The 14,336-nt window shown below is 43.0% G+C and overlaps 1 protein-coding gene across 1 annotated transcript in view; it reads right to left on the minus strand.

Moving 5' to 3' along the window:
• The window catches only part of PRIM1 (DNA primase subunit 1), a 71,116-nt gene extending 60,833 nt beyond the window's left edge, over positions 1-10,283 (minus strand). Inside the window, exons 1-3 of the mRNA XM_077483531.1 lie at positions 10,049-10,283; positions 1,692-1,849; positions 792-898 (exon numbers count right to left, since the gene is read on the minus strand). Coding sequence (XP_077339657.1) covers positions 792-898; positions 1,692-1,849; positions 10,049-10,157 — 374 coding nt within the window. The 5' untranslated portion in view covers positions 10,158-10,283. The remainder of the gene's footprint in view (positions 1-791; positions 899-1,691; positions 1,850-10,048) is intronic.
• Between the last annotated feature and the right edge of the window lie 4,053 nt (positions 10,284-14,336).

The raw sequence follows: 14,336 nt of genomic DNA on the forward strand, positions 1-14,336 counted from the left end.
AATAGGCAATAGCTGCAGCGGATGATCTGATGGAGGTGACTAGAGTACAGTTCTTATGTGGAGATAGGTTAGGCTTTCCTGAATGAGTGAGTTTTACCCTGTGTAAAGGTATGCCAGTGAGGAAGGAGTTGCAGTAGTCAAGGAGGGAGATAAAGGAGTGAATAAATTGTTTTGTGGTATCGTTAGTCAGAGGCGGGTTCTGGAAATGTTGGGGAGGTTAAGGCGGCAATATGCAGCCAGTGATTGGATGTGGGGCTGTAGGAGAGGTCAGAGTCTAGGATTACACGTAGCACCCCAACATATGGAGAGACTAATGGCTGTGCCATTGATCTCCATGGTTAAGTCGTAGGGAGGGGGGGGGGGGGGGGGGGATCAGGGAGAAGGAAACATTACAAGCTCAATTTTAGAAAAAATTGAGTTTGAGGATGTGGTGTGACATCCATGTCGGTCAGTAAGTTTGTGATATGCGAGGAGATTGAGGGGGGAGTTGAGGAGTGAACAGAGATAGATCTGGTTGAAGTCAGCATAGAGGTGGTATTGGAAGCCATGGAAGGTTATAAACTGGCCCAGGGAAGAGGTAAAAAAACTCACATACAACAAACCTTATTGCCAGCGCATCAAGCAGAAGTTTTGCCAGAGAAAAAAAAAAATAAATAAATAAAAAGTTCGATGTAGGCACACGTAGCACTTGAGTGTTCATTTCAATAGCCAGAGCAAGTTATTCTATTGCACTTGGGGCAGTACAACAGTTGGTACAGCAGCTTTAAAAAATTAGAGAATACAGCATTTACCTGCAGCATCTCCGAACATCATCATAATCGGTCATATCAATATCAAACACCAACTCCTTCTCTTGTGCTTGAAATGTGCCAGATTTTACAGAATTGTGCAAGCTGGGCTGTGGAAAGAAATTCAAACATGTTTCCATACATTCAAACTCGTCAAGATAGTCCGATTACCTGGTTGGGTGTGTGTAAATAAAATATATTTTAACTAAGAACCAATACATATATACAGTACCACTATTGATAAGAGATCAAAATGTAATAATTTGGATTACGCATTCTGAAAGGCATTCCACTTCTCATACTGAGAGCTCAGAATATCAAGCATTCACATTAAGGGCTAACTCCACCTTTAGCAAAATACACTCCAAATACAAATACAGGTGTAACATGTTAAGCACACCCCCCCATACCTGCAGAGTTGAGACAGAGTATGCAACCCTCAAAACACATAAGCTCTTGCCTGTTACATAGTGTCACCCAAGTCTTTTTGGACGTTTAGGTTTAAAGCTTGCTTAGTGAATGTGTTCTAGAACTAATAATTTGTTGCCAATTTGCCTGAGTATATTTTTTTTATTCAAAACTGTGTTTGAAGTAATGCACAAGAATGGTGCGCACGTTGTTGTCCCTTTGTGATTTAAACATCTTAAAAGTAAAGGATTTTTTTTTCACCCAAATCATACTTGCGTAGGTGGATGCAGCATCGGTTGGATGATGCATCTGTCCCCCGACATCTCTGCACTGAGAGCCGTATGATCGAGCACCACCGATCACCTACAGCTCTGTCCCCCGACACCTCTGCACTGAGAGCCGTATGATCGAGCACCACCGATCACCTACAGCTCTCTGCTCTTCTGGGGGGGGGGGGGGGGGGGGGGGACCCGACACTATATATAGAGTGCTTACCTTGTGAGAGTATACTGCTCCAATATCTATTTTGTATGGATTCATCTTCTGCATTTCCTTCTCCAGCTCACTCTGGTTGTTGAAGGACTGATATCGTACATATATGTCATCTTTCAGGGTGAAACTGAACTCCCGGTGCTGAAAGTAGTTTTTCACAACTGGAAGAACACCCAGAAAAAGTTCAAATTATTCAGTGTCTCAAAAAAAATAATATATAAATACCATAAATCACCAGGATATTTTTTGAGTCGATGTACGACGTTATTACCAAGTATAGAATAAGCAGGACCAGTGAAAACCTTAACAGAAGAGATCTTTTCAGATAGGCTTAATTTAAAGCGCCAATATCTCAAGCTCTGGCATGTTCCAAACAACTCCGGCACACTGAAAAAAATTTTTTTCTTTTTTACCACCATCTCAGGTCTTGTCGGGGCCCATTGTGCTAAGCCAGCCCATTCATTTACATTACTTTTTATATAAAACAATGCACAATATGTGCACTGTACTTTTGCATTGCACACACCTCATGTATAGAAGCCCTGGCAATGCATGGTAAGGCAAATGTAAATGATCACCTAAATTTATCTTTACTAAAGCTGGCTATACAGTAGAATTTTAATTTATTCAAAATTTTTGTTTTAGGAACATTCAATTTTTTTTCAATGGGTCAAATCAACGTTCGTTTTGCACCACAGTGAAGAGTAAATTGAGAGCAGAATGAAAATTTTCTTCTCACACAAATTAACAGTATACGTCTTTTTTGTTCAGGAAAGACTATTCATTCCAAAATTCCTGAATGTTAAAAAGCAAACAAAAATTATAAAGACAGTAGGATCACTTAATAAGAAAACCAATGGCGTCTCTGGTTTGCTTTTAACGGTCCCGAAATGTGTTCTCCATCAATCTGTAACCTGTTTTTTTTTTTTTTTTTTTTTTTTTTTTAAATGTTTGTCTTTATTATTCTGGAGTTTGAATGTTCCCATTGAGAGAAATAATTGATGTACAGTTGAAGTACATCTGGGAAATGCTAGATGCACGTTTAGCTTTTTGCTGACAGTTAGCAAAAGGAGGAGGTTTGACCAGTTCACTTATGGAACTCACATGGACCATGAACATGGAACCGAAAAAGCTAGTTGTACCAACATTATGTAGCATGGAATGAATATAACGTGTCAAATGTTGAAAATGGACTCCCTATTCTCTTATCTTTGCAAGGCGCAAACATTTTTTATTAAAGTATTTGGAAAAAAAAAAAAACAAACACACACAAACATATTCAAGTACTTCCAAACGACATTTGTCCAGTCAATGAATATACAAGGAATTTTCAAATGAACGTTTGTTGAAAAATCTACTAGTGACCAGCTTCACTGTCCCTGTGACAACACTTAGGCCAGACAAGGACCAACAAGGAAACATTTCCACAGCAGCAAAAACTCTTAGGCCCCTTTTACATGGACAATCCATTCAGGTTAGTTTGTCAGTTTTTCAGGCGGACCAGAACGGATGCTCCATAGAGCTCTATGGAGCGTCGGATGTCAGCGGTGACATCCGATCCAGTCCAAAGAAGTGTGACGGAGGAAAAAGCTATTTTTCCATCCGTCGTCTGATCGGGTGACGATGGACACTGCGGTCTGTCGTCATCAGATCTCCCACAGGGGAGAATGGCGCTGTGACAGGTCCATCACTGCAGTGTGCAGAGACAGACCTGTCATCTCCCTGCTCAGCAGAGATCGCTCCAGCGCTGATCCGCGCCATGTGAAAGGACCCCAAGTAGCATAAGGGATGGCTAGAACCCTTTGTTAGCTTTTTATTGCTCTCTATGTTGCCATTGATGGGCTGACTAGATAGGTAATGAGGAAAACATGCTACAGCACTTTATAAGTGTATCTGCACTTACGGTTTTCCCTTAGCCCCCCTGCAAAGTACCACAAATGTTGAACCTGTCCACATAATGAAGCTTTATGTGATGTTGTAGCAACAATAAGTTACTGCTCCTAAATGCACAGCAGAGTTGCCACTCCCATCAGGCTGTGCCTACCTGTACTAAGTGGGACGAAGAGATGTTGCAGGGGGTATGACTATAAACACTGTCACCGGTGATTAACAAGTCTAGATTTTCAATCAGCACCTGGCCACACCCAATAGGGCTTTCTAGATTGACAGCACTGCCTCTGCTGATGAAACTTTTACTGTGAGCTGCAGTGTCTGGGGGGAGCGTGTGAGACACAGAGGAGGATTTGGCTCAGAGTAAAAAACTTCCTCTATCTTCCCTGTCTATGAGACTTTTACATCACATAGTACCTGGATTTGTTTTTTTTTTCCTTTTAATGCACAGATGATTTAGCACACATTGGCATTGTGGTGTGCTGAAACACAGGTGCGTTGATGTAGGAAAGGTGCATTGAGACAACATTCAACATGAAAGGCAAAAGTGAATGAAGTGCATGACTATAGCTATGAGCTATAAATTGAATGGATTGTATAGGTGTGACCTCAAGCTACATATTAGCAAAGCTAAAAGAAATTGTACAATTACAACCTATATGGGCAGCTTTATTGTTCCCATTCTATCTGCAGCTAAGTAGTTGGGCTGGAGTTGGGTTTTAAAGTGGTCGTTCAGTCATTTTTGGCTAAATTATAAGTCAGCAACTACAAAAACTAGCTGTTGACTAAAGGGACAATCACCTTCCCCAGAATCCAGGGATGTCCTCACCAGGCTTCTGTCCCCAGCATACTAACTAGTGATGCACCGAATATTAATATCGGAGAGAAGGAGAGAGTGCAGATAATGGCTGCTGAAAACGCCTGAGATTTAGCTGCAATTTTACGGCGCCTGTGGTGTGTTTTTCATAGGTCATTTGACTCAAAAAAAAAAAAAAAAAAAAAGGAAGAAGAAGAGGTGCATTTGTGATGCGTTCTTGCTGCAATTTCAATGGGAAGGTGCAATTTTTAACTGACCAAATATGCAGCAAGCAGGATTTATAACACCGCTATAAAAACAAGTGACAAAAATAAAAAAATTGGAATACATTCATAAAAATATATTTTTAAAAGCTGTCAATTTCTGTTTCAGCCAAGTGCATCCTGAATTTTTGGTTTCGGCAACAGAAATGAAATTTCTGTGCACTACTAATACTGTGGGCAGCTGGCTGCGACAGCTTGTGGCTTCACAGCTGGCTGCTCAGATAGCGCAAAGCAGCTCTCACATGAGCAATGAATAGTTATAGTATATCAGAGATGATCAGGAAAGATCTGGTCCCCAATCACCTCTGTGGTAAGCTGGTGGAACTACCAGCATTTGTGCTGGGATGGGAGAGTCCTAAAGCCCCATACACACTAGCAGATTTTCTGCTGATTTTTGTCTTCAGATTTACCAAAACCATGTAGTGCAAGGGCCTGCCTGATTGCATACACATTGAAACTCCTAAGGTTTGACCTCATATTATATGGTTTTGGTAAATCTGAAGACAAAAATCAGCAGAAAATCTGATAGTGTGTATGGGGCTTAAGAGGCACTGGATGGCGGTGGTTGGGGGGACAACCCTTCCCAGCGCCTGTAAAAACACTCCAGTGGTTAATTAGCCGCTAGGATGGATTTGACATCAAAGTGAATCCCCAGCCCTGTAGCTGCAGACATCATCCCAATATAACCACTGAAAGTTGAGGATGTCATATGATGTCCTATGGGCAGGAAGTGGTTAAAGCAGTATTAAACCCAAAAGTAAAACATTGATGATATTGCAGGTTACAAATTCTGAGATGTGATGGCTTCATCAGTTTTCTTTTCTAGTTTTCTTCTATGTTAATATTGCAATCCAACCAGCAAGTCTGTTTTTGACAGAACAAGCTCTCCAGCGGAATGTATCAGTTTACATGGATGAAACAAACCAATGAACACTGGCATGGGTAATTAAAATGCTTTTATTTATGCAAAACCTTTATCCCAAAAAGGAAATAAAAAAATAAAAAAAATGTTTGCTGTAACTGATTATAAAGTGTGAGCTGGAGTTTGGCTTCAGTTTGTTACTGCATCTAAACCTTCTAAAATATTTAACACTGCACTTCCTCCCTCCCCATCCCCCCCCAGACTGAAAATGCTGCCGTGCCTCCTGTTCACATTCCTTCATGAGTTGTGTCTCACCAATATAGGAGATGCGTTACTGGCCAGATCACCAGACCAAAAAAAAAAAAAAAAAAAAAGAAGGCCAAAAGAGACAAAAACGAATGCAGCCACCACATGTAATGATTGGTAAGCCGCAATATAATACATTTTAGTTTTGGGTTTAATACCTCTTTAAACCTGAGGCCCTGTGAGGGTCGCATTTGCCAACACTGGTATGCACAGGTGTTCTTCTGCGACAGTCAGATTCATGTCAAGTCTCTCCTCCCAATTTCACAGCTGTGTGTGCACATGGATCCAAACACTCACTGATGTTAAGAGCTGTGTGTGTACAGACGCTGTGTCCAAAATTCACAGCAGTGAGCCTGCATAAACAGACCCCTGACATCTCCCCTTTGAGACAGAGAAAGGGACTAAGGACACATATGCCCCCCAGTCCCCTTTCTCAGCAGCCTCAGCTGCAGTGAAGAAGATGAATGGACAGGAGATAGAGGCTCCTCTCCATTCATATGAAGTGTAAATTGAGCTTTGGCGCTAAAACCTTTTTTAACGTGCACTGTGAGTGCCAAAATTATATATATATATATATATATATATATATATATGTGTGTGTGTGGTGATCTATTATCTCTGCTGATGATCTAAATAATTCATGTGAACTAATGTGGAAATCTCCTAAAATCCACTATATAAGTGATATCTACCAAAATATGTGTGGGTATATCCAAGTAGATATATTAAAATTAAAATAAACTGGAAAAAATAAATGTGTCTGTTGACTTGCAACTCAGAAATGCACATGTGTTGCAAGAAAATAGTGAATAAATCGCATGAAAATAAATAATTAGAAATAAAACATATGTGCTTGGTATGGAAATCATATGCAAACCATAAACCTATATCTATAAATTATGCTCTATGTTCAGAATACCAAAAGTGACAGTCCAAAGCGTTTGTAAAAGTACCAAGAAAAAAAAAAAAAAAAAAAAAACTTTCAATGTCCAACAGAAATTCTCAAAGTCGCATCATTCAGTTGCTGAAAAACGCATGGAATTTTTTCAAGTGAGGGGGATAGAGCAAGGTGACTAGTGCAGAAGGGTTAAAGTCATTCCTCTCCGGTGCACCACTCTGTGTCAGGAAAAAAAATATATATATATATATGCGCTCACCAGACCAAAAACCCTCAATGGGTTAACCGAGCAGTCACAGTATGAGCCACTGTGCAGCGTTCCTTGGGCTCTGCTTCTGCTATGCTGGGGGAATGCTTTGCACTTTTCCTTCCACAAATAGTCCGTTTAGCAAATACACATAGGAGGAAACAGAAGTACAACCATAGTGCAATACTGTTTTTGAACGGTTTATTTGCTTAAAAGTCAGGTTACTCACAATATCCAGTAAAAACAGATCGCCTTAATAATGACTGCGCCGGCGTTGCTGCTTGTATACCAATATGAGGTGCACGTCCTAGGCCTAGGACGTGCACCTCATATTGGTATACAAGCAGCAACGCCGGCGCAGTCATTATTAAGGCGATCTGTTTTTACTGGATATTGTGAGTAACCTGACTTTTAAACAAATAAACCCTTCAAAAACAGTATTGCACTATGGCTGTACTTCTGTTTCCTCCTATGTGTATTTGCTAAACGGACTATTTGTGGAAGGAAAAGTGCAAAGCATTCCCCCAGCATAGCAGAAGCAGAGCCCAAGGAAAGCTGCACAGTGGCTCATACTGTGACTGCTCGGTTAACCCATTGAGGGTTTTTGGTCTGGTGAGCGCATATATATTTTTTTTTTCCTGACACAGAGTGGCGCACCGGAGAGGAATGACTTTAACCCTTCTGCACTAGTCACCTTGCTCTATCCCCCTCACTTGAAAAAATTCCATGCGTTTTTCAGCAACTGAATGATGCGACTTTGAACGTTTTTTTTTTTTTTTCTTGGTACTTTTACAAACGCTTTGGACTGTCACTTTTGGGATTCTGAACATAGAGCATAATTTATGGATATAGGTTTATGGTTTGCATATGATTTCCATACCAAGCACATATGTATTATTTTTAATTATTTATTTTCATGCGATTTATTCACTATTTTCTTGCAACACATGTGCATTTCTGAGTTGCAAGTCAACAGACACATTTATTTTTTCCATTTTATTTTTTCCAGTTTATTTTTTCCAGTTTATTTTTATTTTAATATATCTACTTAGATATACCCACACATATTTTGGTAGATATCACTTATATAGTGGATTTTAGGAGATTTCCACATTAGTTCACATGAATTATTTAGATCATCAGCAGAGATAATAGATCACCACACACATATATATAATATTTTGGCACTCACAGTGCACGTTAAAAAAGGTTTTATAGCCAAAGCTCAATTTACACTTCATATTTCTGGCCTACTCCTATTATTTAGGGGCAGGTTTCAAGCACAGGCAGCTTCAACCTTTGGAGTTCATCTCACCATTATTATTTTCATTCATTTCATATAATTGAATTTCACTTGATTTCACAATTTTTTCCTTGACCCGTGTAGTGAATAGGTACAATTTGTCCATAGCGCAATCTTATTTTTTTGCTATTTTTCCTCTCCATTCATAAACTGAGACATCGTAAATACAGATTACTATGCTCAGTTATGTGAATGGACAGAGTCTGCGTTCACTGACTCTGCACTCACAAAAAGAAGGAGCCAGTATACCTCCGTTCTCCATCCTGACAGATCCGGGACAGGCAGAGGACATCGATTGGCAGAGTATAAGCACCGATCTCCCTGTATATATTTCAGTAAAGCAACTGAGAGGCCCCGGGGGGGGGGGGGGGGTAGGAGGAGGAGAAGCAGCTATCAGCTGCTTTACATAAATCTATACGGGGAGATGGGTCCACCCCACGATCAACCTTTATGCCCCATACACACGTTCCGATTATCGTACGACAGATCGTTCACATTTTGTTGCATACAACTAAGGGCGAATACAACAGTGCAAAACGTGTGTAAGATTTTTGTTGTACGATTCTGGAAAAATCTTCCATTGTGCGTAGCTACGTATTTTAAATGATGTCAAATACATGTGACCCGTGTGTCCTTCTGGTTTATTTTTGTGTTTCTGATCATGCGCGGTGTTTGTCGAACGCATACTGTACTGACTACACGATTGTCGTACGATGGGCTGTCATCCGACCAATGTTTTCCTGTTTGTCCCTTCGGATTTGGTTGGATGGACTGTCGTGATCGGCTGTCGAAAGCTGCGTACTAACGATCAGATTATCAAAACGATCTGTCCGAAAGCGACTTTTGTGGTCCGATAATCGGAACGTGTGTACGGGGCATTACTTTCCAGGTATCGGGCGAAGCATCGGAGCATTTGCAGGAGTACAAGTACTCTTGCAAATGCTTGGTATCGGTGCAACCCTAGCGTGTATGGACGTACTCCTGTGATTGCGCTTCCCACACGCCCTCTGCGGCAGACGACGGCATGGATCCTTGACCACTGTGTTCTTAGGACACAGCTGATCACAGATCGGGGTAAAGAGAAGAACCAATCACATTGGCACTTTACCATGTGACCAGCTGTGTTGAATCACAGCGTAAACAGTATTTGCCGGTTATCGGCATTCCTCTCCTCATGACGACAGAGTGTGAGGAGAGCCAATAACCAGCAAATCCACACAGGGGATATTTACAGCGATAATCACGGTACTGATCATCAGTGCAACCCCATTAATGCTGACGAGTGCCACCTGTCAGTGTCACACATCAGTGATGGAGGAAAATTACTTATTTGGAAGATTTTATAACAGAAGCAAAGAAAAAGTGTTCATTCAAAAATTTTAGTTGTTTAAGCAAAAATCCCCCAAAAAAAAAAAAAAATGAATAAAAATGTCATTTGGATACAGCATTGCAAGATTGCCCAATTGTCATTCACAGTGTGAATGGTGCCATTGGTTTATATTGAAGCACCAGTCACCACTGGAAATACCCCCCATTCTAACTGCTGTGACTCAGGAAACCTGACTAATATGGAATTAGAAAACAACGAATACAGATATAGTAGACAAATACAACATTGACTTATATGATGCCAACAAGATCCATGGCGCTGTATGCACAGCTATCCCTGCAGTACAGAGAGCCCTATGTAGAAAGCAATGGCAGAGAAAATGCAGCGGAGGTGTCTGTGGAGAAAACACAGGTCACAATGACAGAGGCGCCGGTATGTGCTCACCGCCCCCGTAGTTGAGCCATCTGAAGTACTGATAGAAAGGGAAGAGCCTCCGGTAGTAGAGCGGCAGCAAGTCCGGCAGGCTGGCGGAATCATACACGGACAGGTCCATGAGGTGACACGGTGCGATCCGGGAACTTGACAGCAACAACACAAAGTGCGCGGGAAAAAGGAAAGCCAATCCCAACACCGCTCTCCCAGCACTACGTCACCGCCATAGCGACCAGTGCGCCAAGAGGTCGAACTCAGCGTCACTTCCGGGGATGTAGGCACAGCCACAGAGCGTGATCTTAGTAGTGTGTGGGTGAGGGATGCTCAGGGGGTGTTCCTGATGGTGGTGTGGGCGGGGTTGATGGCGTCACCGCTTGTAGGCGTATAGTAGTCAGTTGTCACTTTCTATTATAAATATCAGACAGCTAGTACTACAGTATTTATTCACAGAACAGCAGCATACTCATCTATTGTGTACCAAGGGACAGTATATGGATTATTCATAATGGTATTAAAGTGGTTGTAAACCCTTACAACACACTTTGACCTACAGGTAAGCCTAGATCATTAAGGCTTACCTGTAGGTCCAAGAAATATCTCCTAAACCTATACAGTTTAGGAGATATTTGCCCGAAGACAGGCACCGCTGTCTAGGGCGCATGCACCGTAGACAGCGGCGCGCAGGCGCACTGAGCGCGGCATTTTCAATGACGGAGCTGCCACGCGTGTCGACTCCCGTGCGCATGCGCGGGAGCGACGTCATCGCGGCTTCGCCGAATGACAGCGGCGGAGCTGCGAGACCCCACCGAGAAGATGGATGCGCCGGACTACAGGGGACAGCGGTGACTTCTCTGGCTCCTGTGTCAGGTAAGTGACACATAATGGACTACTATGCGATGCAGAGTAGTCCATTATGCTTTGCCTTTGCAGGGAATGAAAGAGGAAGTAAACTCATCAGGGTTTACTTCCTCTTTAAATAGGAACTGCAATCTGCTCACGTAATTTGTAATAAAAACTGAAAATTGATATCAAATACTTACCATAATTTTCCTTTGCAGATAGACCCCATTGCAGCAACGTGTGGGTTAGCCCCGCCTCCATAACTACCCAATAGGACCCCTCTCCCATAAATTTTTGCTCTAGGCTGCTATCCATGTTCCGTAACTAGCCTACTCCAGACATTTAGGAGGGAACTCCTGCTGTCATTTAGTCTATTAGGAAAGGAAAATTACGGTATTTGATATAAATTTTCAATTTTCCTGACAGACTCCATGGCAGCAACGTGTGGGAAATAACTCGCCATACACACCCGGGTGGGCAAAATGTTGAGCAACTGACAATACTTGTAAACCAAAATTAATGGATGACAGAGCAGCTGGTTCAACAAAATAGTGAGAAATAAATGTGTTGATAGAACAAATGATTTCAGGTGAGACATGCCGGGAGGCTGCTCAAGAGGTTGAGATACTCCAGGTCGAATGAGCCGTCACTGCCTCATGAGGAGCCAAGCCCTTTGCTTTATAAGCCCTTTGAATGGTCTGCACAATCCTGGAAGAAACTGATCTGAGCTAAGCCCGCATTCCTTTGTTTTTACCATAGAGAAGGATGAAGAGGAATTCTGATTGTCTGAAAGGAGCCAAAGAGTGTGGCCTATGGCAAGAGTATGAACATCCTGATTATCTGTTCTCTTAAAAGTAGGAAGTACAATCTCTTGGTTTTTATGGAAGACTGAGGTCACTTTAGGGTTTGACCCTAACATGGGAATCAACACTAGTGATGGCCGAACAGTTCGCCCGGCGGTCGTTTTCGCGGCAAATTTCGGCTGTTCGCGGTCCGCCCGATTGGCGGACTATTGGCGACATTCGCCCGGCGGACTTCCGTGTTTACTGTGTAAAAGAACTTTGACCTATGATGACACATCCATCATGGAGTACAGGACAGCCAATTGAGACATTACAGCACATGGACACTTGGACATTCCCCCTAACTTATAAATAGACCAGATCCGGCGGCCATTTTACATTCTTTCTTCTGTCACTATAGGGAGAGGTTGCTGTGTGGAGCAGGGAGAGATTGCAGTGACCCAAATCGCTAGCTATTTGGTACACAAAAGTTCTTTTCAGGACTGGTATAGGTGTTAGGTGTAGTTCAGGATATAGGTTTGCTGTGCTACTGATTGTTGCAGCAGCCTGAGTGTCTTTTGTCAGTTTAGAGAAAGGGACAGGACGGAGTGTGCTGCAGGGACAGTCAGTTTAGTCATCATCATTAGCTGTTACTATCAGGTCCACAAAAGTGCTATTCCAGTTATTGTTCCAGTAGCCTCTGTTTTGTCAGTTTATATAGGGACAGGCAGGAAGCTGTGTGTGAGGCAGTGAGGGTCAGTTTAATCAGTAGCTGTTACTATATTAGGTCCACAAAGGTTCTTTTCAGGACTGGTATCAGTGGTATGGTAATAGGCTTGCACACGTATAATATTCTTCCTTCCAAATATAGAAAGAATATTATACTTGACTGCCGCCCTTCTGCTGCAGTCTGCTAATCAGTCACACACAACCTACTTGTTCCACAAAGGTCCTTATAAGAACTGGTAATAACCTGGTGTAGGGTGCTATAGTACATAGGGTTGAGTGAGGTACAGTCTGCTATTCTATAAGGACTGGTATAGGTCCACAATACATAGGGTTGAGGTGCACTACTGCTGAACGCTGACCTATACTGCAGCAGTCCTTCATCGGTATAGGGACTGACCAACAGTCTGCTAATCAGTCACACACAACCTACTTGTTCCACAAAGGTCCTTATAAGGACTGGTAACTTCGTCTGTCTAGGGTGCTACAGTACATAGGGTTGAGTGAGGTACAGTCTGCCATTCTATAAGGACTGGTATAGGTCCACAATACATAGGGTTGAGGTGCACTACTGCTGACCGCTGCCCTATACTGCAGCAGTCCTTCATCAGTATAGGGACTGAGAGTTTTGTCACAGGGTCATTTAAAAAATGACAGGCAGAGGGAGAGACAGGGGTGGTAGGGGTAGGGCAGGAGCAACAAGCTTGAGCCAAAGTGGGAAGTTGCAGAAAGTGCATTCAATTACTTTAAAGGATGCACCAGACTTGGTTGAGTGGCTCACTCAGCCTTACTCTTCTGCACCCTCCTCATCCTCTCGATCTGCACCCTCTTCTTCACTCTCTGCTATGTGCACCCCCAAAGACACTACTACCAACAACACCACCACCACCACCACCACCAGATACCTTCCGCTTGAGTCACAGGAATTCTTTTCCGATCCATATCAAGACATTTCTGATGCGCAGCCACTCTTGGTATTGGATCAGGAAGAGGAGGTAGCAACAACCGCTACTCAGCAGTCTGACGACAGTACCCAGATCAGCCCAAGGAGGAGGTTGGTCCCCGGTGTTGCTGCCTACCCAGAGATCTCTACTTATAGCAGTGGGGAAGGTGACGTTGATGATGACGTGTCTAGTGATGTCACGTGGGTGCCCACAAGAGAGGAAGAGGAGGGGAGTTCAGAGGGAGATATGGACCAGCAGATAGGGAGGAGAAGCAGGAATAACTTACATTGCACAGGAGGGACAAAGCAGACTGCAAATGTATCAGGAGCGAGTCATCGACCATGTACGGTCACATCTGGCGCTCCCAGGACACCGGCACATGGCCCTGCAGTGTGGGCTTTTTTTAACGTGTCCGCTGCTGACAATAGCATTGCCATCTGCTTTTTTTGCAGTCAACGCATTAGTCACGGTAAGCCCAACACTCACCTAGGGACGACCGCCTTAAGAAGGCACATGAGCAGCCATCACTGAGCCGAGTGGGAGCAACGGAACACACAAAGCCACACTCCAGGCTCTCACCGTCCAGCCTCGTCTTCTACTTCTCCTTCTCCTCTCTCCTCACAATTTTCCTCTACTCCACCTTCCATCACGCCAAGCTCAAGTTTTTCTGCAAAAAGGCAGGCTTCTGTGGGCCTAATGTTCGAGCGTAAAAAAATGATGACGCCGGATAACCCTCTTGCCCAATGGTTGACGGCTGGCTTGTCAGAACTCATAGCCCACCAACTACTGCCATATAAATTGGTGGACTCGGAGGCCTTTCGCAAATTTGTGGCCATTGGAACACCACAATGGAAGGTCCCAGGAAGGAAGTATTTCTCAGAGAAGGGCATCCCAGAGCTATATGGCCATGTTCAGCGGCAAGTGAATGTATCTCTGGCACACAGTGTCGGTGCCAAGATACATCTGACCACAGACACGTGGTCTAGCAAACACGGGCAGGGAAGGTAT

Source organism: Lithobates pipiens, unplaced genomic scaffold (assembly GCF_037356315.1).
Source record: "Lithobates pipiens isolate NorthernLeopardFrog02 unplaced genomic scaffold, aLitPip1_a1.2 Scaffold_16, whole genome shotgun sequence".
Lineage (NCBI taxonomy): Eukaryota > Metazoa > Chordata > Amphibia > Anura > Ranidae > Lithobates > Lithobates pipiens.